A 21,743-nucleotide genomic window follows, 5' to 3' on the forward strand; every position below is an offset into this window, starting at 1 on the left:
AGACTGAAAAATGGCATGCATTTATTCCCATTTCCAAAGATGTACTTTTTGAATATTTTTACACATTACCTAATTTTATTTGGTCGCAATTGGAGCATTAATATTAGCTTTTAGTATTAAGTAGCAGACATGATTGCTGTTTAAGGCTCACATAAGTAGACTTCATGCAGCTGTTATGTGTGGGATTTGGGGAGACGATATCATCACATCATCAGGGACCACATGTCCCAGAAAACCAGGAATACCCAAGTGTAATAAACAGTACAAATATATGTCCTTGACTGCAAAGCTACTTGTAGTTGCTTAGATTCCTTCAGGCTCTTTTGGGAGATGCTAAGTTTTTCGTACTGGTAGCTGGTTGAGTCCTGTCTCAAGAGTTTTGTGAGAGTGTCAACAAGCATATACATAGAGATGATGTGGTTGACGTACTGTGCTTTTGACAAAGTATCTCACCAAAGACTCCTGAGCAATCTTAGCAGTCAAGGAATAAGAGGAGAACTCTTACGGACCACAAATGATTTATGTTGCAGGAAGCAAAGGGTAGGAATAAATGGACAGTTCTCTGAATGGAGAGATCATAGATCGTAGTATGATGTAGAAAGTTAAGTCCTCTAAGGATCAGTTTTGGGACCTGTGCTTTTGAACTTACTGATAAACGATCTTGAGCTTGAGATGTCCCAAGTTTGCTGATGATACTAAATTGTTCTGGGTCATTAACAAAAAAAGAGATTGTTAAGAGCTCTGAAAAGGACCTCTCCAAACTTAGTGAATGGGTGGTGAGATGGAAAAAGCAATTCAGTGTAAGCAAGTGTACAGTGATGCATGTCAGGGCAAAACAATCTTAATTTCACATACACACACTCATGCGTTCTGAACTAGAGGTGACTGAACAGGAATGAGACCAGGGGGTCATAGCAGAGATAGCATGCTGAAGATGTCAACCCAGTTTGTGGCAGCTGTGGGAAAAGGCAGATTCCATACTAGGGATCGTTAGGAAAGGAATTGAAAATAAAACTGCCAGCATCATAATGCCATTATACAAATCTATGGAGCAATCTGCATTTGGAATACTGTATACAGTTCTGGTTGCTGCATCACAGAAAGAATATTGTAGAGTTGGAAAAGATTGAGAAAAGGGCAACCAAAATGATCAAGGGAATGGAGAAAGGTTGCAGTATTTGGGATTTTTTTTAGTGTAGGGAAAAGGTGAACAAGAAATGAAATGATAGAAGTTTATAAAATTATGCATGGAGAAAGTGGATAGGGAAGAGTGTCCCGTCCTCCATAATACTAAAACACGTGGGCATCCAATGAAGCTGAAGGTTGGAAGATCCAGGACAGAAAAATGAAAGTGCTTCTTCACGCAGTGTATAGTTAAACTACCTCTCACAGGTAGTGATGGCCACCAACATAGATGGCTTTAAAAGAGGATTAAACAAATTCAAGGAGGAGAGGGTTGTTGAAGCCCACAACAGTTGGATGCAATAATGCTTCTGAAAACCACATGAATCAAAACACAGGAGGGGAGAGCGCTCTTGTGCTCAAACCCTGCTTGTAAGTTTCCTGCATGCATCTGGTTGGCTACTTTGACAACATGCAGAAATCAAGATAGGGCTGTGCCATTTTCTGTGATTGCCCCATGTTTTCTTTGTGTAGCTCTACCCTAAAAGAGATGCAGGTGGCGCTGTGGGTTAAGCCACAGAGCCTAGGACTTGCTGATCAGAAGGTTGGCGGTTCAAATCCCCGCGACGGGGTGAGCTCCCGTTGCTCGGTCCCTGCTCCTGCCAACCTAGCAGTTTGAAAGCACGTCAAAATGCAAGTAGATAAATAGGTACCGCTCTGGCAGGAAGGTAAACGGCGTTTCTGTGTGCTGCTCTGGTTCACCAGAAGTGGCTTAGTCATGCTGGTGACATGACCCGGAAGCTGTATGCCGGCTCCCTCAGCCAATAAAGTGAGATGAGCACCGCAACCCCAGAGTCGGCCACGACTGGACCTAATGGTTAGGGGTCCCTTTACCTTTACCTTTACCCTGATATTTCTAGGTTTGACCTACAAGTTAGGTAAATAACAGTGAGAAATTATTACAATAAATATACATGGTGTAAATTAATATGAACCCAAGCATATTTAAGCAGTGATATTGGATACTATTTGTTAGAGTGCCATATAAAATTTGAATGTTAAATCCACAGGGTTGACAAATACTTGCACTAGCTAAATAAGAATAATATTTGTTTCTGTTGCGCTAAGGAAGAATTTTTAAAATGTGTTTTGTAAACAGAATCGGTGTTGGATTACCATGGATTATTCAACTAATGAAAATTCCTTTAGGCTGTAGCCTAACGTTAATCCCATTCCCACTGGAATTCCATGGGCAGTTTGCCATGCTTTCAGTGGAAGTATGACCAGTGTTTATCAAAGTTTTCCTTAAGTCCACATAAGTGACTCTGTCAGTTCAATGTGGCAGTGCACTTGTATTTGCGTCAGCTAAAAATATACTCTTTGCTTGGACAGGGATTCATTTTTAAAAAAAGAAAAGAAGAAAAGTTGGCAGCCATGCTTCTAGTAATCAATCCCTGTGCTTGAAATAGATTACTTGCTTGATGTGAGCGAATCTGAACCTGTGACTTTTAGTCTGTCTCCATCACAGTCTCTACGTGCTGTTGAGGCATGGTTTAGAAGGGCCATGTTTCATATTCACACAACAGATTAATGATTGTGATGTATTCTTACATAGACTAGGGCCCGCTCTGTCAAGACGTATGAAGTGCTACTTGCAGTTGACATGCCATGTACACACCCAAATACAGAGGCAGGGTGTGTGTGTAAGCAGTGTGGCCCAAAGGCCATGCAATGAAACCTACAGAGCTAGGTCTGTGATACTTCTATGCAAAGCCAAAATGTACACAGAATCAGTAATTGGTGATGTGCCAGTTTAATACCTGGAGCAGGAAAGAAGCCCATGATCCTGCTTAAATTTAAAATGAAGAGAATCAAACTTGCTGATAAATTATGAATTGGCAGTTCAGCACTGCAGCTTCTGTTTAAGGTTGGTGTTTTTTCCTTTTTATTTTTAAGTATAGTGATATGGAGGTCAGCTGGAGGAGAGTGTCCTTAGAGACTGAAATGTTATCTCAATGGGCTCTGAATGTTGCCGGTTTTTAAAACCAGATATTCCTGCACCCATTTATTCTCTTGCTTGGAGACTGATTTCTTTGTCCTATATAGGGCATTGTTGGCAGCTGAAGACACTTTGGCAGGTGAGTAAGGTTGGAATCCTAAATGGACTTCCTCGGACGTTAGTCCCACCATACTCACTGAGACATAATTCTGAGTATAAATGTATATAGAAGTCTTCTGAAAACCCTGATAGTAGCTTGATGTACAAAAATCAGCAGCTGAGATAGCATGGAGATAAAATAATCACTAGCTGATGTTTGTATACAGAATGGTAAAAGATGCAGTAGCGTTGAGTAGTTCAGAAGTTTGCAATCCTACAATTCACACACTTTTAAAAATCATGTTATTGTCAGCCACATGTCACCATATCTAAAATTTGACTCAAGGCTACTTTGTTTTGAACACTAGAAATTTTATTTATGGAAGCTTTAAATATTTGAAATGCATAACATTCATCTTTTCTTACTATAATTTTACTGTGGTGGAATAATTCATATTTTATAATAAAATGAATGTACCGTATTTTTCGTCCCATAGGGCGCACCGGCCCATAGGACGCACCTAGTTTTTTTGGGGGGAAATAAAGGAATTTCCCCCCCTTTATTTCCCCCCCCCCAAACCAGGTCGGGGAATCCAAACCAGGTCGGGGAACAGCGGGATGGCGGTGCTCCGCCTCCCCGCTGTCCCCCGAGCTTGTGGGCTGCAGGCTGCTGCCCGCAAGCCTTGCGAGCCCGCGGGAACTCCCGCCAGGCTTGCAAGGCTAGCGGATAGCTTCCTGAAGCCTGGAGAGCGAGAGGGGTCGGTGCGCACCGACCCCTCTCGCTTTCCAGGCTTCAGCGAAAGCCTGCATTCGCCCCATAGGACGCACACACATTTCCCCTTCATTTTTGGAGGGGAAAAAGTGTGTCCTTTAGGGCAAAAAATACGGTAAATATTTTATTTCCTTCGCCTTTCCCATAATGGTTAAGTTTTAAGTTTGTGGAAACGGAAGATTATTATAAGTAGTTTATGCCCCTACTGAAACGTTAAAATATTAAGAGTAAAATATGCCTTGCTTATATTATTAGTTCTTCTGAAACAACAATAAAATCCATTTGTCAGATTGGTTGTATAATCAAAGCACGAAGACAAGGTCAATTTATCTGAAAGAAGGGAAGAAAATTGACATTTAGAAGCACTTGTTTGATTTTTCTTTTGGGGATAACTGACTGATCAAGTAATGGCACAAAATGGAAAGAGAGGGTTGTATGCTCGTTGCTCCACAAAAAAAGAATGGAAAGCGCCCAGACAAACACAAATGACACCCACACTACAACTCCAAACCCCAGCAGCATAGTTGTTTTTGGGTATGTGCAGAACTGTATTGAGTTCTCAGTTTGAGCACACAGTGACCTGAGTGTGACCTAAAAAAGCCCCAGAAGGAGGAGGGACCACTAGGGGCGCATCAGAAGATGGCTGACAATAACATCTCTCCGACCCACACGAGGTAAATTGGAGGCTGTGATGGGAGTAAATAGCCTCCCTACCCCCCCCCCAGGATTGTGGTGGGGGACTGCCCTTGCCTGCTGTGCCCTATACCACCCCCGAATTTGTGGGGATGGGGGCACTAGGCACAATGCCCTCCTGTGGGATTTCGGCGCTCCTGGACGCCGTATCTGATCCGCGCCACTAGCTGCAAGAACTTCAAAAGAAACAATTTGGATGAAGCGAATGCACATATCTCAAGGAAGAAGGGGGAGTAAAGACTGTTAACAGAAGAGATCTCTGATAAAACAAGACGAGTCGGAGGAACAAGTATAAATCATGAGAAGATACGCCAAGACTCGGTATGGCAAAGGGACTGATGGGGGAGGGGAAAAAAAAACTTTCCTTTCTTTCCTTTATGTGATTAAACAAGAATCCCCCACACACAAGTCAGAAATGCCGTTTTAAGGACTTAAGCTGTGGATTTAAGGCTGTGTGGAGATAAACTTTCGAACCAAAGCATGTTTTAAGAAGTGCGTGGAATGTATAAGGGCTTTGGAATGACGCAGTTAAAAATTCCGTCGCCATATTGGGAAGTTCTGTCGGAGGATTTAAGTCTGAGAGAAGAAATAGAGAAATAGAGCTGTTTTTATATTGTGGGTGAAACTCCTCAGTGGGACTTAAGAACGACAGTTCTGTAATTAATGATGGAAAGAGTGCTGTTATCTATGAAGGCGATGATATATGGAAACCATCTCGATTTGAGGATTGGAGGAATGGAAAAATTCACACAGGATTATTATTGGTGTTTATCGGCTTAAGGAGACTATCAGAAGAGATCATAAAGAAAAAAGAGAAAATATATGAACAAGATGTGATGTGGAAACAGCAAGATAAGACTGGATAGAATTATGAACTTTGTTTGGACTGATTTGGACATTAACGCAGTGGCAAGAAGATGATCAGAGTCCCCCTTCGGATCTTGAAATATGGGTTCCCTCAACAAAATTTAAAATTTGGCTTTGTAATTCGGAATTTATGTGATGTGATTTGATTTGATTTGATTTGATTTGATTGTCCGGTTAATAAAAATTATTTTTTTAAAAAAAAAGCCCCAGAAGAGTTATCCTGGGACTTGTTGCCTGCATAAACAAGTGGCATTGATTTACAGGGGTAGCAACTAAACTGGGTGTCACTGATTCTGCAAGCAGGACCCGCTCAGTTATAGCCAATTTAGAAAGTTGACTCAATGACATACCCTAGGTAATACAATAGGTCTTAATAGTGTGGAACATGTCCCACTGAGTTAAAGCCAGTTTAGAAAGTAGAATCAAGGGCATATGTTAGGGAAGACAGTAGGTCCTAATAGTATGGGCTTCTAATAGTAAAGGCTCCTTAACAGCAGTTCTGGTAAAGGCTGTTCTCCTCAGTCACCCTTACTCTTTTACCTTTACTTGTGTTTGGTAAACAAGGCTAACTAACGCCAAGGGTGCCTAATATGTGTTCGGAATTGTCATCCATTCATTGTCACTAATGAATTTATGAAATTCTTCCATGAAAGATGAAATAGAAAAAAATTCTACCCCATATGACTGATGGTGACACAATTCACTCACTTGTCTCCACTCATCAAATCTAGATGGTATTTAGTGCCATTTTCCATGTGTCTAGAAAACAAAAATTGTAACCCTGTTAACACAGAGAATCACAGGAGTTTTGTGTTGTAATTTCACATGATGAAATTTGGAGTGGTATCCTGGCATATAGTTATTCCTCCCATTTAAAATTTAGTGCAAATCTTTCAATAGCTGTCTCAGTTCTGTATTCTACTGTCCTCTTATCATCAGAAAAGTAAGAGGACTCAGTGTGGTTTCCGGTTATAGGCCAGCATCCAGCACTAATTTAGATACTGATGAAAATAAATAAGCTTAAGTATGACTAACATTGTGTTGGATCAAGACAGTAACGCTTCTTAGAGCACAATATAGCCTAAGTTAGCTTCCTGAGGTCCCATTTATTTATGTTTTGTCGGCAGACACCATAGTTGTGTAGGACAAGAATACTTTCAGTGTGAACCAAAATAAATTAAATCCAAAGATTTAACATGGTTTTAGGCTGTAGCAGTTTCCGTCTGTATGTGCTCTTTGTATCAGTTTGACACCCAGAAAGTCCTTTTGTTTATTTTTCTACATTTCTTTGTTGCTGAGCAGAATCTTTTGATTGTTCTTCTTCCAACTTCACCAACAAAGGATGACAGTGTGTTTGTTGGATATTAGTGCAATAGGAATAATAAAATGTGTGTTTGTGTTGTAAACATCAGCTGATGCGTTTATATGTCCAGTGACTGGGACTTTTGACTTAATTAACTATTGGTTTGTTTAACTACTCCCTTAGGAGTAGTTGCCTTTTTGCATATTGGCATATAGGAGACCAGGCAAAGAAAAATTCTTGACGTACTGATTCATTATAAATACAGAGTGGTAGTATTATGGTCTTTTCACTCAGTGTTATTTACTTGAAATCTTTGACTACTTAGATATATTGTATTTATGTATTTCCTTTCTTCTGTCATGGAACAAAAAGATGGGATATGTGGGATAACTAGCTTCATATAACCAATAACCTTAAGTCTAATTAGTGGTGCAGCAATAAAACTGCTAGCACATTTCCAAAGCTAAGCAGGGTCCACTATGATTTCAGATTGGATGGGGAGCCGTGTGTTGAGATTCCTGCATTGCAGGGAGTTCTGCTGTACTTTCAGGGTCCCTTCCAATCAACTCTATGATTCTATGAAGGGGTTAATGCCATAGAGTAAGCTGTGCTGCCAGACTTAGGCTTGAGAGACTTACCTTGAGAGGAAGGTAATCAAGGCCGTTGTTCACCTTCAGTCTACCAGAGAAGCTCAACATGTGACAAGGTTCTGAGCTGGTTGCTGCAGCTTAGACCACATGGCTCTAACAAGCCTTTCTTGTTTTCCTTTACCAATAATTTAGAAACTTTAACCACTGTAACTAAGCCGGGTTTTACTGCCTGTTCTTTCTGACTGATGTATGGAAAAGCACACAGACCTTTAGTATTTTTTTCCTGGAAAGATGGTCATTTCAGACCCCAAGCAAGCCAACAAAAGGCACTTAGTGATGTTCAAGGAGAACGTGGCACACTTAACAATGAGAGCATCCACATTTGTACATCGAACCATACCTCCATTTTCCATCTTATGAGATTCAACATCCTTTGTAATGAATTGGCAAGAAGATAGGGATGCAGCTGGAAAGATTCTGTGCTCAGAGAATCACATGTGGGGAGACCCACACATGCACACACAAAGTTTCAAAGAGCTATAATTTGGCTGCAAACAACTGTTGCGGTTTTTAATCAGAAAGTTGTTGAATCACTTGATGTCTCTCTTGTGCAGTAAGAACCAGATCTAACAAGCAGAGAAATTCAATTGAAAATAAGAGGATTGCTTTCTGACTGTTGTTTTCAAAGCCCCTGTGTTCCTCTGATATTTACACTTCTCTGACTCCTTCAAGTCCATGGCTGCCGCAAGCCTTTGGTAACAGGAGGGAAGAGAGCAAATCTGATTGTATCAAGGAAAGAAGGATGTGAGCAAATACAAGAGGATGCCATTGAGGGTTATTGCACTTGAGGAATTTTGTTTAGAGAATATTGTAGTCATAAAACAGTTATGTAGGAGGAGGAGCTTGCCAGTGTCAGAAGTTCATTACAGGAATTTAAAGCTGAAAAACTATCAATCGGTTGTTTTAAAATAACTTACCAAATACCCCTACAGTCTATTTTATGGCACTTGTTAGACCCCTATTAACACATTCTCTAAGCATAGCTGTAAAAGTTTCTAAGGGGTTGCTCGTGCGTAAGCAGGCAACCATCTCCTTGGCTGGGTGCGAACACCTGGCCTGGCTGCCTAAGTAAACCTTATCTGTCCAGACGCCACTCACCCATGGCTGACTCAGTCGCTGGCAGAATCCGTCAGTGGCCGTTTCTTAAACTTATTCCAGCAAAGAAGCTCCTTGACGCCTAGTCTCCGCCTACCCTCTCTGCACGAAAGCCTTCTGCGCAAGGAGGGCGTGGGCAACGGAGGACCCCTACTCTCCCCGCTGGTCCCAGGCAAGGAGTCATGGGACCGCCTCGCCGCTTCCCCCATCTGCCCCCCTTCTCCACTGGTGCTACGCTGATTCTCTTCCCCAGAGGATGGGCTGCTTCTCCCGATCTCTGGACGCTCTCTGGAATCCCTCTGGCTTTTGCTCTCTCCCTCCGGCACTGATGGCAGTTCCCTGACAATAGCACATTAGGTTTAAATATATATACACACACAATAAAAATACACAACAAGGCATAAAGTCCAAGTAGACATCATCATCATCGTAAGTGTTTCCACCATTAATATACTGTGTAAAGATCATTTAGGGCAGAGATAAGACTGCTTTTACTATTTCAGCACAATTAGTATTTATTTGCCTAAAACTACAAAGAAGGCAACATCAATTAAAGCAAAGCTGCAGATATTCCCCATTATGGTTGGTGTGGGAGTTGTCATCCTCACAAATTTATTTCTTTGGAAAAAAAAAAGTTTTTCCAATGTTGCCAGTGGATACAAAATATCTTTTTAGTCATGGGCCTTTTACTCACTACAAAAGCCTAATCTCGTTGATCCTGAGAAACCTACCTACACATTAAACAATTGTTTTGATGCAATGCCTCTGCAGTACAGGACAGTAAAATGGTTTATGATAACTATGCTGCTTAGTCATTGGTAAAATCTGTTCCAAGTAATCTTTAGCATTTCCAAGAAATGAAAGAGCGACAAATTGCCAGATAGCCACCGCTAATTCCTGTTTATCCTATGTTTCTTTCTCTTCCCTGTTATGATACCAATTTATCCTAATTTTATTTACCCCTCATCATGTAGCTTCTCGTAAGTCTTAAAGCTTTAAGATACTTACTTTGTAGAACACCACTTTTGGCAGTAATGTCTGGCTCATACAGGTGAACTTGCAGCTTATTTTCACTATGTAGACTCTTCTGTAAGCAGTAGCCAGAACAATTTCAGTCACTATCGTAGCATTATTTTCACCCACTTCATTATCCAAAATGTCTACTGGGAGTTATATTCCCATACACGAGGAGGGGTGTGTGAAGAAAATAAGTGTCTTGTTCACATGTGAATTGTCTCTAGAAAAAAATAAGTGTTATATTACTAACAGGCAATAGTCTAGAGGATGATAATAGCTAGATTCACGTGGTACAAATCCATTCCTTTTTCACTACTGACAATATATAGGATGCTTCACACTATAGAGATGCAAATTTGTACAGAACCCTTCAGTACTTGCCACTTCTGTATTTCAGTGCTGAATTGATCCATGGGATTGTGGAACCATTGACAGAGGCAAATCAGTTACATCTGCCAAAAATAAGTAAGAATTGTAAAATAACTAAGTGGTTAGATATGTTGTCTTGCAAAGTAAGCTGTCAGAACTTTCATGGCTGCACTTGCTTTGCCAGAAGCTACTGAATGCAGTCGTTATGCTCCAGAAAGGAAGAAGAGAATGCAGACCCTAAATAAAAGATTGCTGCAAGGCTAAGACCTCTAGTGATTTTCTGCAGCTGTTTCATTCCAGTTGATCTCATTGAAAGGTCCAACAAAAGGAAGGGCAGCAGAATAGAGAACATAATACAGAATGATTCAACCAGAACCCTTTTTTCCTTTTCCTTTCAGCCCACACATTCTCCTTGAATTCTGTTTTCTAAGCACTGCACCTAAAGCCCAGTGGGTGGACAGCAAGCTTTCATTCACCCACTCTTTTAAAACTTCAAGAGAAACAACTTGTTTGGTTTGAGAGGCTGGTATATGGATTGCGGTTTAACATTCGTCTTATCTTATCGCTAGGGTTGCAGTTCCTGATCTTGAGAAGCACAATAGTACTGCCTTTCTCCTTCTTTTAGATGCAATGATTTGGCAGTCCATACACTTCCTTCGTTTGTTGTGGTACTGTACAGAACTCAGCCTCACATATTACAACAGGTTGCAGAGGCAGGTGGATTGCTTGTTGCATGAAGCCAGACCATTTCTGGGTTTTGTCATGGAAATGTTAAAGGAATTTTAAAGGAAATGTTGAATTTGGGTGTGGTAATCTCTTTTCTCTTCTAATGAAATTTTCTGAAAAGGGCCACAAGGCACAGAAAATGTTCATTGTTATGGTAGTCAGGGTGTATGTAGTCTGTAGTACAATTCTGTGCAGTATGCATGCAAATACACATTGCTCCCCCTCCTTGCATTCCCAGTGTACAATCTGGAGATGTACCCTTGCCTTTTAAACACCTTGATGCAGCAAAGATACGTAAGCCTTAGCTTCTTTGATTTGTTCCTCCCCAGACCCCATCATTGACCCATTGGTGATGTTATCACCTAGCCTTGGGTGGAAGCATTGTAGCTCATGCATAAGGTTGCAGATTCAAACTTTGGCATCTTTAGGTAGTTCAGCATTTGGAAGTGCCCTGTGACTATGGCGATCCTTCCTGTTTGCCCTACCTGCTGTGAACCATATGCCTCTATGTTCTTACAGCCGGTAGAAGACGTGAAACATTGGAAGCTGTCAATGACAGGGTATACTGAACAGGAATGTGAAGCTGTGCCTCCTTATCTCCAGTTGCACTAGCAAATTTAAAGGAACAGTGGTGATCTCTCTCTCTCTCTGGGTTGTAACCTGGCAAGTCAAACATGCCTCCCCACCTGTAGTTTGGTCAGTGAGGGTCTGGGGTGAAGGGCAGGTTTTTCCTCAAGCACAACAACTCTCTGAAGCACTATGCTCTAATTTCTTTCCTAAGAGCACATTGCAACCATTCACTTAATTGAGCGCCAGTAAAGAGTTCCAGTAAGAATCACTATGCTCAGGTATCCCGGACACTGATATTTAAGCTTACTCATCTCTTACTCATTCTTGTTCATACCAAGAGTGTATTGGGACCTGTTCTTTATATATGCTGGTTAACTCCTTGCAGTCTGAAAGCAGGGAGACATCTGTTGCATACACAGAAGTCTGTTGTGTGAGCAGGGATACAGCTTCAATATGGAATTTATTAATTTTGCTTGATGTGCAGCTTTTGTTGGCAGAAAAGAGGAAACTCATTATTGAGGTGCTTTCAAAACAAAGCTTCTCCATGGGGAAATGGCAGGGGAAGGGGAAATGCTTGGTTCTCCTGTAAAATATGGTTGTATATGTTAAGCTTTAGGCAATCAGTCCTTTCGTCTCAAACAGCTTTAAACAGCCTAACTGTAGACTTCACCTCTTGAAACCCTGTAGACAGTCTCAAAGATTAGAACAGTGAATATAGCATGACCGCCCTTCTCTATGCGACTGTTCAGAATAATGCCGGAAGAAACTTTTTAAAACACAGCTGTAGAGAGGGCTGGTGCCCACTTAGTAGTGGAGAAAATACATGCCTGAAATACCTTTCTTGGAAGAGCATATGCCGGCTCCTGGCATTTGCCAAATAAGCCCTGTTTATGTTGGTAGCAGTTGACTCTGGTGCTTGAGTTGAGGTTAGGCTGTAATTTGAGAGGAGCCCATATGTTTAAATAGAAAGGGTAGATATTTGTGGTTTTTGTTACTTTAGTTAGTCTTTCTACTTCCCAGTGAATGTTCTTAATCCAGTGCACACTTTTAATGTTACATCAGCTGTCATTTTAGACATTTCGCAAATCAGAGTAATCTGTGACCTAGTTGCTTTTTTCTTTCTTATTCGACCAGACTACGCTTTCCATCATCATTGTCTTATTTGTCATGCTGGTTGGGGCTGATGGGACTTGTATTCCAAGCAGTCTGAAGGGCACCAGGTTGTGGAAGTCTGATAAATATGTTGAGCAGGAGAAAAGGCTACTGTGCACCCTATGACTTATAATAGGGAAGGTGTTAGAATGATTAGGAAAAATCACCCAACCCTACATTTTAGAACTACCAGAACTGAGGCTTGGTCTTCCCATGAAGCAAATGAGATGGTAGCATGGAGAGCATCAGAATCTCACGTTTTTAATACTTACTTTTAGCACTCTGCTAAAAAGAAAGCCAATACAACAGTTAAGGGGGTGGGCTGGAACTTTTCTCCACGATTAGCTAGTTTTCTGCTGAGAACTTTTCACTCTTCTTTTGGGGATGAGAGAGAAATCAAAAGTAATATGCTCTCCCTGTACTCCAAAGTGCCACAGTCTTTCGTACCACCTCAGTCGGTTGCATGTGTAGTTTTAGCTTGAGTGAAATTACTTAAAGGAGGGGCAGTGAATGTCCATTGAAAGATATAATGGGCATATGTCTGCTGAGGGTAAAAATTAGTATTAATATGTTGGGCCTATATTACACATTAGGTTGGAAACAGGGGAAATATGACAATCCTAGCTGGAAGTCTGCACATTCCCCCACCCTTCTAATTAGGTAGGGCAAATCTTTCAGTATGACTGTAAAAAGGATATACCAGAAAAAGCACCCAGTCTATATAAAGATAAAACTAAAAATTGTACCTCTTGCAACAGTTGTGTTTTGAAATACAATGTAAAAGACCATTATCTGGCTGGCTGTAGCAGGCATGTGATTGCTAATGTTTACTTAAAAAGGGGAGTTCCTACTTTTCCCCTTTCTATCAGAAGGAGCCATTCTGTCAACAAAGGTATTTCATTTTCTACACACACACACACACACACACAAACACACACACACACACACACACACGCGCGCAAAAGGAAAAACTAGTTTATAGCCTGAAGTTGAAGAGTTTAAGAAAATTAACAGCACCTCACTCCCCTGGAATGATGGGACAGCCACCTAGATGTAAGCAGGAATGGAATACAAAATTGGTGGAACTAATGTGCTGTATGGGTTAGTACAAACTGTGCCATGTTTTATGCTTGTTTTACCAGTTTTGCTTTGGAAAGAAAATGCGCAAAACTAGTCTTTGGAATTGCAAACATATTTTGCTTTCTTGTGGATTAGTTCAGTTATCCGAGGTGGTTTTTTTTTTTTTTAACTTTGTTTTCCAAAGCTTCTGGTTTGAAAGACTTGCTGTAAAAGGCTCTGAACTTTAGTCCTGTTGTTTGTGAATGTGCTGGACACTGTCAAAGTTATATGTTTACAACTTGGTTTTTATGTGTCTACATCTGACTTTACTCCCTTTTACTGCTTGTAATCATAGTAAATTTGCGAAGCATTAATGCATGGTTACCTTCCAAGTTCCAGTATTCTCCCAAAGTAAGGATATTATATATTGTGAGATCCAGTCTTTTTGCATTCTGGCAATATTTTCTGGTAGGGCTTTAGTTGGAATTATGGTGGTAAGTAGACATTTGGTTAACAGAGCAATCCTTTACATGCATACACGGAAGTAAGTCCCACTGTGTTCAGTGAAGCTTACTCTAAATAAGTGTGTGCCTAGGATTTACAGCCCAAAGTGTCCTAGCGTGCTCCAAAGACCCAAAATAATGTCTTTGGCTGGTATCCAACATTATTTAATAAATAAAAAATGCTGCAGTGTTTTGTTTTGTTTTGTTTGTTATTGTGTTTTGTATTTCTGTGTTGTTATATTGTAAGATGCCTGGTGATCCTTGGATGAAGGGTGGTATATAAATTAAACAAAAAAACCTGTAAAACTTCAAGTCCATTTATTTCTGTGGATCTATTCTGTGACTATCACTATTAGCTTTTTACTGTTGTCATGGCAGTGCTGTTCTAAGTATAACACAATTGCAGTAAGAGGCTTACAGGAGTGGGTGCTAGGAGTCGGTCATCAATAACTCAACAAGAATTCAGTGAAATTAACTCTTTGTTCAAAGAGACAAGACAGCTCAGGAGGCCAGGCCTAGAGAGCACAGCAACTCAGTGGCGTAGCGTGGGGGGTGCAAGGGGGGCCGGCCGCACCGGGCGCAACATCTGGGGGTTAGGGTTAGGGGGCGCAAATCCACGGGTTAGGGGGTGCAAATCCACGGGTTAGGGGGCGCAAATTACTTGCCTTGCCCCGGGTGCTGACAACCCACGCTACGCCACTGCAGCAACTCTTCCCAGTAGAACTTGACCCTATGAGGCAGTTGTGAAGACTGAAGGTCCCCGCCTTCCCACAGCTCCCTAAGTCTCCTCCTCCCTTGGTTGGTTCCCAAGCAATCTGAGACTCTGTTGTCTTGCCTGTCTTTGCTCCACTCTCTTCATACCCCTTCTGGTTCTGGAAGACCAAATGGGAGGGGAGCTAGTCACAGCAGGAAGGGGAAACACCCTGGCTTCTTCATCCATCTCTGCCAAGGCCTCTCCAGCCTCCGCTTCTGCCTCTGATTCTGGACCACTCTCTGCCACAGAGGCTTCCTGCTCACTAAGCCCTGTTACCTCTTCAGCTTCTGATGCCTCCTCCTCCCAGTCTACTTCCTCTTCTCCCTCTGACCACTCATTGTTGTCCCACCACCAATTCCCTGGCTCTGGTCCTTCTTCCCTTGGGGGTTCCCCAGCTGGTGCCTCCTATCACTCATCAGCAACTAGCAAGTTCAAAACGGAGGCATATATTAAAACTGAAATTGGAATAAATGGCATAAGCTGGAAGAATCAAAATTTATTTTTAAAGCAAATGTTAATATGACTTCTAATATCAAAAACATTTGAGGACTGAGTGAAAATGGCCCTTCTTTTATCTTTTCTTTGTTTGAGGGTAGTGTAATGGGAAGATTTTTTTAACAGACTTTTTTCCAGTGTGAAGTTGATGAAATTCTCCCAAAAAGGCTCTTTCCACTTGCTTTTGGTTTTTGCTGCAGTAGCAAGCAACAACGGTGGCAATATAGCAGGCTTCCTTTGTTGGTGGCCTAGCCGCCAATATGTATCCCCCACAATGCCCCATACATTGCATAATTCCAGGGCCAAGTGGGGGAGGGGAATAGCTGCTTCTACCAGATAATAATAGTATTACTACTGAGAATGTTTACAGATATTCTGTTAAAAAATCCCACCTTTTTCTCCTGGAGGAGTTTCAAAAATAAAAATTCATTACCTGGTTTTCACAGGCATTTCAGCTCTGTTCTAAAAAATACTTTTGCTTCCCCTTCGTTCTTGAGTTATTCTGTCATCCTGCGCATTGCCTTTCCCAACACAGCAGTGCTTGCTTACCTTGTGAAATAGAGGACAAGAGGAAAAATTGATACATGTGTTGCGATCATCTTAATTAAAATGGAAAAACCTACTCCTTTGCTTCTTTGTCTTCGTTATGTCCAGAGAGACGTTGCATACCTTAAAGGTTAGCATCACTTAAGCCTTACTCTGTTAGCAAATCCAGGAAAGGGGGAATCAGCAGATGAGACAACTCCCACTTGTCCCTCTCCCTTTGTCCTCCCAGAGTCCACTCCTGCTCTGAAATCCTGCTTGTAACAGCAAGCTGGAGGAGGGAGATAATAGGATTTAGAAGGGCAGGAGGTTACGGCCGCCTCCTCTCCCAATTGATCAGCAGGTTTAAAAGAAGAGGGGGAATCTTTGGGTTACAGCCTGACAGCCCTACTGGAGATGTTGATTGGTTTCCAAAGTTGCATAGAATTAAAATTCACAGAACTGCTCCATATTTTAGGGATATGTGGAGGTGTTTATGGCTGTCTGTTCTGGCAACTGATCCCATTCACTTTAGAGCTGTATTCTTCCACTTCCAATCCCAGGACACACCTTTAGCCCAAACATTCATTTAGGGACCCACTTCCTTTTCTTAGCCATATAGTTGTATTTCAGTAATTCTGCTGAGATCAGTTTGTGACCTGGTAGTGAGTCCCAACCCACCAACTGAAAGCCAGCGTTTTAGAGGCAGGGGGCAGCAAGAGCTGCATATGGACATGAGTGCTGAAACTGTCCACCAAAGTAACCTTCTGGTGTCCTGTAAGCACCTAAAGAAAGTGGACACTGCTTAACAGACAGCAAGTGGGAAAGAGCAGTATGGAAGAATAAAGTGAGTTTGGGACCAGGTGTGAAATGTGGACTGGTGAAAATTGGCAGCTTAGAGAGTTTTGTGCACTTGTGTTTGTGGTAGAATGCCCTAAGCTTTTGACAGGAGCTGGGTGGATGGAGGCTATCATTGCAATATTTCATTTACGTTTAATTGGGCTGAGAAGCAAAGTTGTAGTCAGAGTGCAATTCTGATCTCCTAAGCCACAAGTAGCCTCAGGAGAGGATAGCTTAAGTGAAGGTGACCCACCCTGTTCCCTTTGTGAACGTGCACATTTTGTTCCTTAGCAGAGGTCCTGCTTTGTGTCTGTTCACCCTCTGTTGGTTTGTTAGATGGGTATGTGAGATTGGACTTTCAAAAAATATATGTATTTTTTTCATTTTTGAAACATGGACATGCATACCAGACAAATCCACCCCCCCCCACTAGAACTGCACAACAAATGGCGATATAAAATATTGACTCTTTTCTAATGTCCTCTTTTTTCAGTTTATAAGTCCTCACCATAATGTTCCATGGGCATATGACAGTAGACACAACCAATCAGTCCTGCTAATATATGCAAAAAAGCGATACGAACCTTCACTAATAGTCTTTTTCCTTTTTTGGCTTCTGCTCACCTTCACCCAAGCCATCAGTTTATCCATCAGAACAACATGCCGCAGTCTCCCATACTTCTCCCAACATGCGTGTTCCATTCAGTCGCCGCACCTCATCTGTAGGGCAGCAAGGTAGCTTACCAAGTCCTTTCAGCATATGGCTAAGACCATTTTGTTGATGGTTGCAAGCTGGCAGTGTTGCAAAAGTATCTCAACAATGTTTTTTTGGGGGAGGTGAGAAGTTTGGGTCTTTTTATTATTTTTGTATTTGTATTTTATTGTTTATGCTGTTTGCCGCCTTGAGTATCCGAAGAGATAGAAAAGGATAGACATTTTTTTAATAATATACAAATCAGGGATAACCACTGTGGTGCTCTTCAGATGTTGTTAAACTACAGGCTGCATCATCTCTAACCATTGACTGTGCCAACTTAGGCTTGATGGGCTTTGGAGTCCAACAACATCTGGAATGCAGCATGTTGACAAGCCCTGATATAAACAATCTGGAATGTGTATTTGTTGGCATCCTTCTCTGTAGAAAACAGTGCCCCTCCCTATTTAATCAATTTTTTTCTTTTTTTAAAAAAATCTGTTTAAATTAGTTTTCAGCATTTTTGGTTCTTAATTTCACCTCTCTCCTGTTCGACTTTGTAAGTGGTTCTCTTGTAGTTTGTTGTAACAGATGTTTCAAACCAGCGTGCGATGATTAATTGAATCGTCACCTTATCTTTTCAAGCAGTGTGAAATTTTTTAACATAACACTCCCAGACCTTAGTAAGTACTATTTTTAGAATTAATGCAATCTCTTTTTTTCCCTCCTCAGATGAGCGGGACAAAGTACAAAAGAAAACATTCACAAAATGGATAAACCAGCACCTTATGAAGGTCAGTTCACAAGCATGCTTAATGGGATCATAATATCTGTGTAGCTGCGTAGCAATCCTGTGAGTGTAAACTTGGCATGGTTTTCCACTGAATATCCTATAGACATTTCCTTTGTTTGTTTGTTTGTTTGTTTGTTTTTCTTTAAATGATAGAAAAGTCATGCTTTGTGTCTGCAACTATTTCTTGGTGCTAATGGATGAATGGTCTTAATCCATAGCGGTCCAATCCTAAGCATGTTTACTTGGAAGCAAATCCCACTGATTTTGTTAGTAGGATTTACCTCTTCATAAGTATTTTTAGGTTTCCAAACCTAAGTGTGTGAATACAGTGGTACCTTGGTTTAAGAACAGCCCAATTTATGAACAACTTGGATTAAGACCGCTGCAAACCCAGAAGTAGGTGTTTTGGTTTGTGAACTTTGCCTTGGAATAAGAACATGTTCCGCTTCCTGTTGAGTGTGTTCCGTTTGGAAATTGAGTCCTCCTCTGCTATGGGAAAGCATGCCTTGGTTTAAAAACGCTTTGGTTTAAGAACCGACTTCCAGAATGGATTAAGTTTGTAAACCTCTGGTAATGAACTTGATCAGTTCCGGAGGTCTGTTTGTAACCAGAAACCGCTCATAACATGAAGCACGCTTTTGCTAATTGATGGCTGCCGTGCTGCCGGAGCGCAACTTCCGCTCGCATCCCGGGGCAAAGTGCAACAAGGGGCATCTACTTCCAGGTTAGCAGAGCGTGTAACCCGAAGCATTTGTAAGGGGAGCAGTACGCAACACGAGGTACCACTGTATGAGATATGTTGTAGGTGATTTGTTTTAACATCAGAGAAGAAGAGAACTGTTTCATTTGAAGCACTCTCTGGGGCTACCATGCCTCCTTATTGGGGCTACTGTTTATACGAAGACTCTGCATCTAAAAATTCCTTTTTCGGGGCCGTGACAGTGTGAGGTAGTCAAAGGGAAGAGTAAGTGAGGGAGAAGAAGAGATATCGCCACCTGAATGCTCCTCCAGTGCTGATGTCTTAGCCTTAGACTGCATTGAGCAGTGCAGTAGACACCATTGTGTGGTGACAGCTTATTATGTTCCTTAAATCTGAATTGTGAATCCTGCAAGCAAAACGTGCTCATAGGTTTTTAGGCAGCTGTTGCAATGACTGCAGTGGTTTGCCTGGCCTTTGCAAACACAAAGCTTACTTTTGTGTGTGGATAAGTGCCTCCCTTGTTTCTGGAGGGTACTGCTCCACACCACGGGGAAGTAAGGGTGTTAGAGCAATACGGTTCAGACAGTGCACATTATTCACATATATATTATTTGGCCACTCTTCCCCTGCTTACTTGGCTGGGGTACTCTGCCCTGGAACCCCCAGCTGTTGGAGCAGAGTGTGGGTTAATATTAGATGTATCTGCCTGAATTCCTGAGGCACATTTAGTAGGGTTCTCCGAGGACCCTAGTGCAAACAGTGTAAGCAGTATATGCAGGGTCTTCACTACATAATAGGAGAACAAGACAGTGATGAGGGTGGGGGTGGAGCAACAGCAAGCACAGAGTAAGAATTAGATAAAGCTAAATATACTTTTCTGTATTGATGCATTGTAGCACGCTAACATATTTTTAGGAAACAGAAAAACACAACCTTAACAGTGCAATGTTATATATGCCTACTCAGAAGTAAGTCATACTTGGTTCATTGGGACTTACTCCTAGGTACCATATATACTTGTGTATAAGCTGACTTTTTCAGCACATTTTTTATGCTGAAAAAGCCCCCCTCGGCTTATACTCAAGTGAGGGTATAAGAGGCTGCTGTCGCGGAGGAGGAGGAAGGAGCAGCCCAAAAGCAGCCATTTTGGGCTGCTTGTTCTTGCTCCGTCCCTGCCGCCACCAGCCTCTGCCTCTCCGCAGCACCCTAGGCAGACAGGGGGACGGGAGGGGCTGGGTGGGGAGAGAGAAGCCCCCTTTGCTGTGTGCGCATGTGCGCACACACACATGCACTCCGGCCCACCAGGAGGTTTGTGGTGTAGTGAACTGGCTTATACTCGAGTCAATAAGTTTTCCCAGTTTTTTTTTTGTTTTTTTTTTTGTAAAATTAGATGCCTCAGCTTATATTTGGGTCGGCTTATGCTCGAGTATATACGGTAAGTATGTAGATGATTGCAACATAATAGTATGGCCCCAACCATTTCCACTGAGAATTAAGTCCTGTTGATTTCGCTGGGGAGGTAAGATTGCAGCCTAAGTGTGCTTGCACTAGAGAGCAGTGAACTCTGGAACAATTCCATCCCCGTTTTATGGTTTCTAGAGGTGAAATGGTATTCCATGTCCCAAAACTGTGGGTCAATGAGTAAGGCAGAAAACTATATATGGTAGCATTCAAATTAATGATGTTAAAGTAAATTAATTATTCCTCCGGATTAATAACTTAGCAGGCTAATATTGTTAATATATTAATTCATTCTCTTTGGTATGGATTGTTTGCAATTAACACTTGATTAGCATAAACTTTGATTAATATTTTATTATTTGTCCTTGCAAGGTATTAACATGCAGGGTTATTTTACCAGCTAAAACCAGCTAAAGGCTTTAAAATTAATTGATACATTATTCAGCAAGCTGTTTCTTGTTATCTGTACAATATTGCTGTATGCAGATTAGGGTTTGAAAAAATATTGGCTTGTTCCCCGCTTCAATTGTGAACTGTGCCATTTATCCCGAGGGGAGTGATTGGATCTTATACTAGCCCACATGCAGAAAATTGTAGAGATTGGCCAGTATTTATTATGCCACATACAGTGAGTGCCCCCCCCCATTATTTCCCCTCATTTATAATTTGTGGTTACAGTTGTGACTTTTTGCATATGAGGACAAAAAAGGTGTCCAAGTAAACAAGCCACAATTTTTTTTATTTGTATAGTAGTTTTGATCTTTAACAATACTTGCTCTAACAGTAATATGTAGCAGCAATCGTGAAAGTACAGCGTCCATAAAGAGATAATGAGTTCTTTTTTTTAAAAAAAAAAAAACCAACCCAATAATACTGTTGAGCTTTTTAACATCAAATTTGAAGCCTTCTCTGTCCACTTTTAAGCAAAGATAATGTTATGGATTGCCCATGCAATATGTAGCTTAGACCTCAAAGCAGTCTATGGTTATAAACTGACAGAAATGTAAAGTGATGCCAAAGTTAATGCTAACTGCGGAAGGAAGAGGGAGGCGCTCATGAGCCCATGAAGCCCTCCCAATCTCCTAACCATTGCTGCATCACACAGTCTTACCTCTGAATTGGGTCATTGATCCCATATTTCAGTACAGAGTTTAAGGCTATTATTTGGGGCTATTTTGAGCCTTGTCATCCAGAGATGAATCAATACAGATGCCCAAACCACCATGAAGTAAGCTCTCTCACCATGCAGTAGATTACTTACCAGTTTCATTCTGTCATATTATAAGAAATATTTTTACCACTCCTCATGAGGTTAAAACTGACATGCAGCACTCATGGACGTGCTGCACAAATATATGAGGGTTATTTCTCAACCTGGCATTCCCCCTTCCTTCCACTTCATTCTGTCGCAGGATCTCACCCAGGGTCTAATGAGGTAAAGAAATCCACATCCAGTTATGATAGCTGTCTCTTTATGGTTCTGCTTCC

The 21,743-nt window shown here is 41.4% G+C and overlaps 1 protein-coding gene across 10 annotated transcripts in view; it reads left to right on the forward strand.

The window, feature by feature from the left end:
* The window catches only part of DST (dystonin), a 306,444-nt gene that overhangs the window by 57,574 nt on the left and 227,127 nt on the right, over positions 1 to 21,743 (forward strand). For all 10 annotated transcript variants that reach the window (XM_079970248.1, XM_079970257.1, XM_079970258.1 and 7 more), the window contains one exon: positions 18,034 to 18,095. In XM_079970248.1, the coding sequence (XP_079826374.1) occupies positions 18,034 to 18,095 (62 nt within the window). The remainder of the gene's footprint in view (positions 1 to 18,033; positions 18,096 to 21,743) is intronic.

Source organism: Podarcis cretensis (genome assembly GCF_951804945.1).
Source record: "Podarcis cretensis genome assembly, chromosome: 3".
NCBI lineage: Eukaryota > Metazoa > Chordata > Lepidosauria > Squamata > Lacertidae > Podarcis > Podarcis cretensis.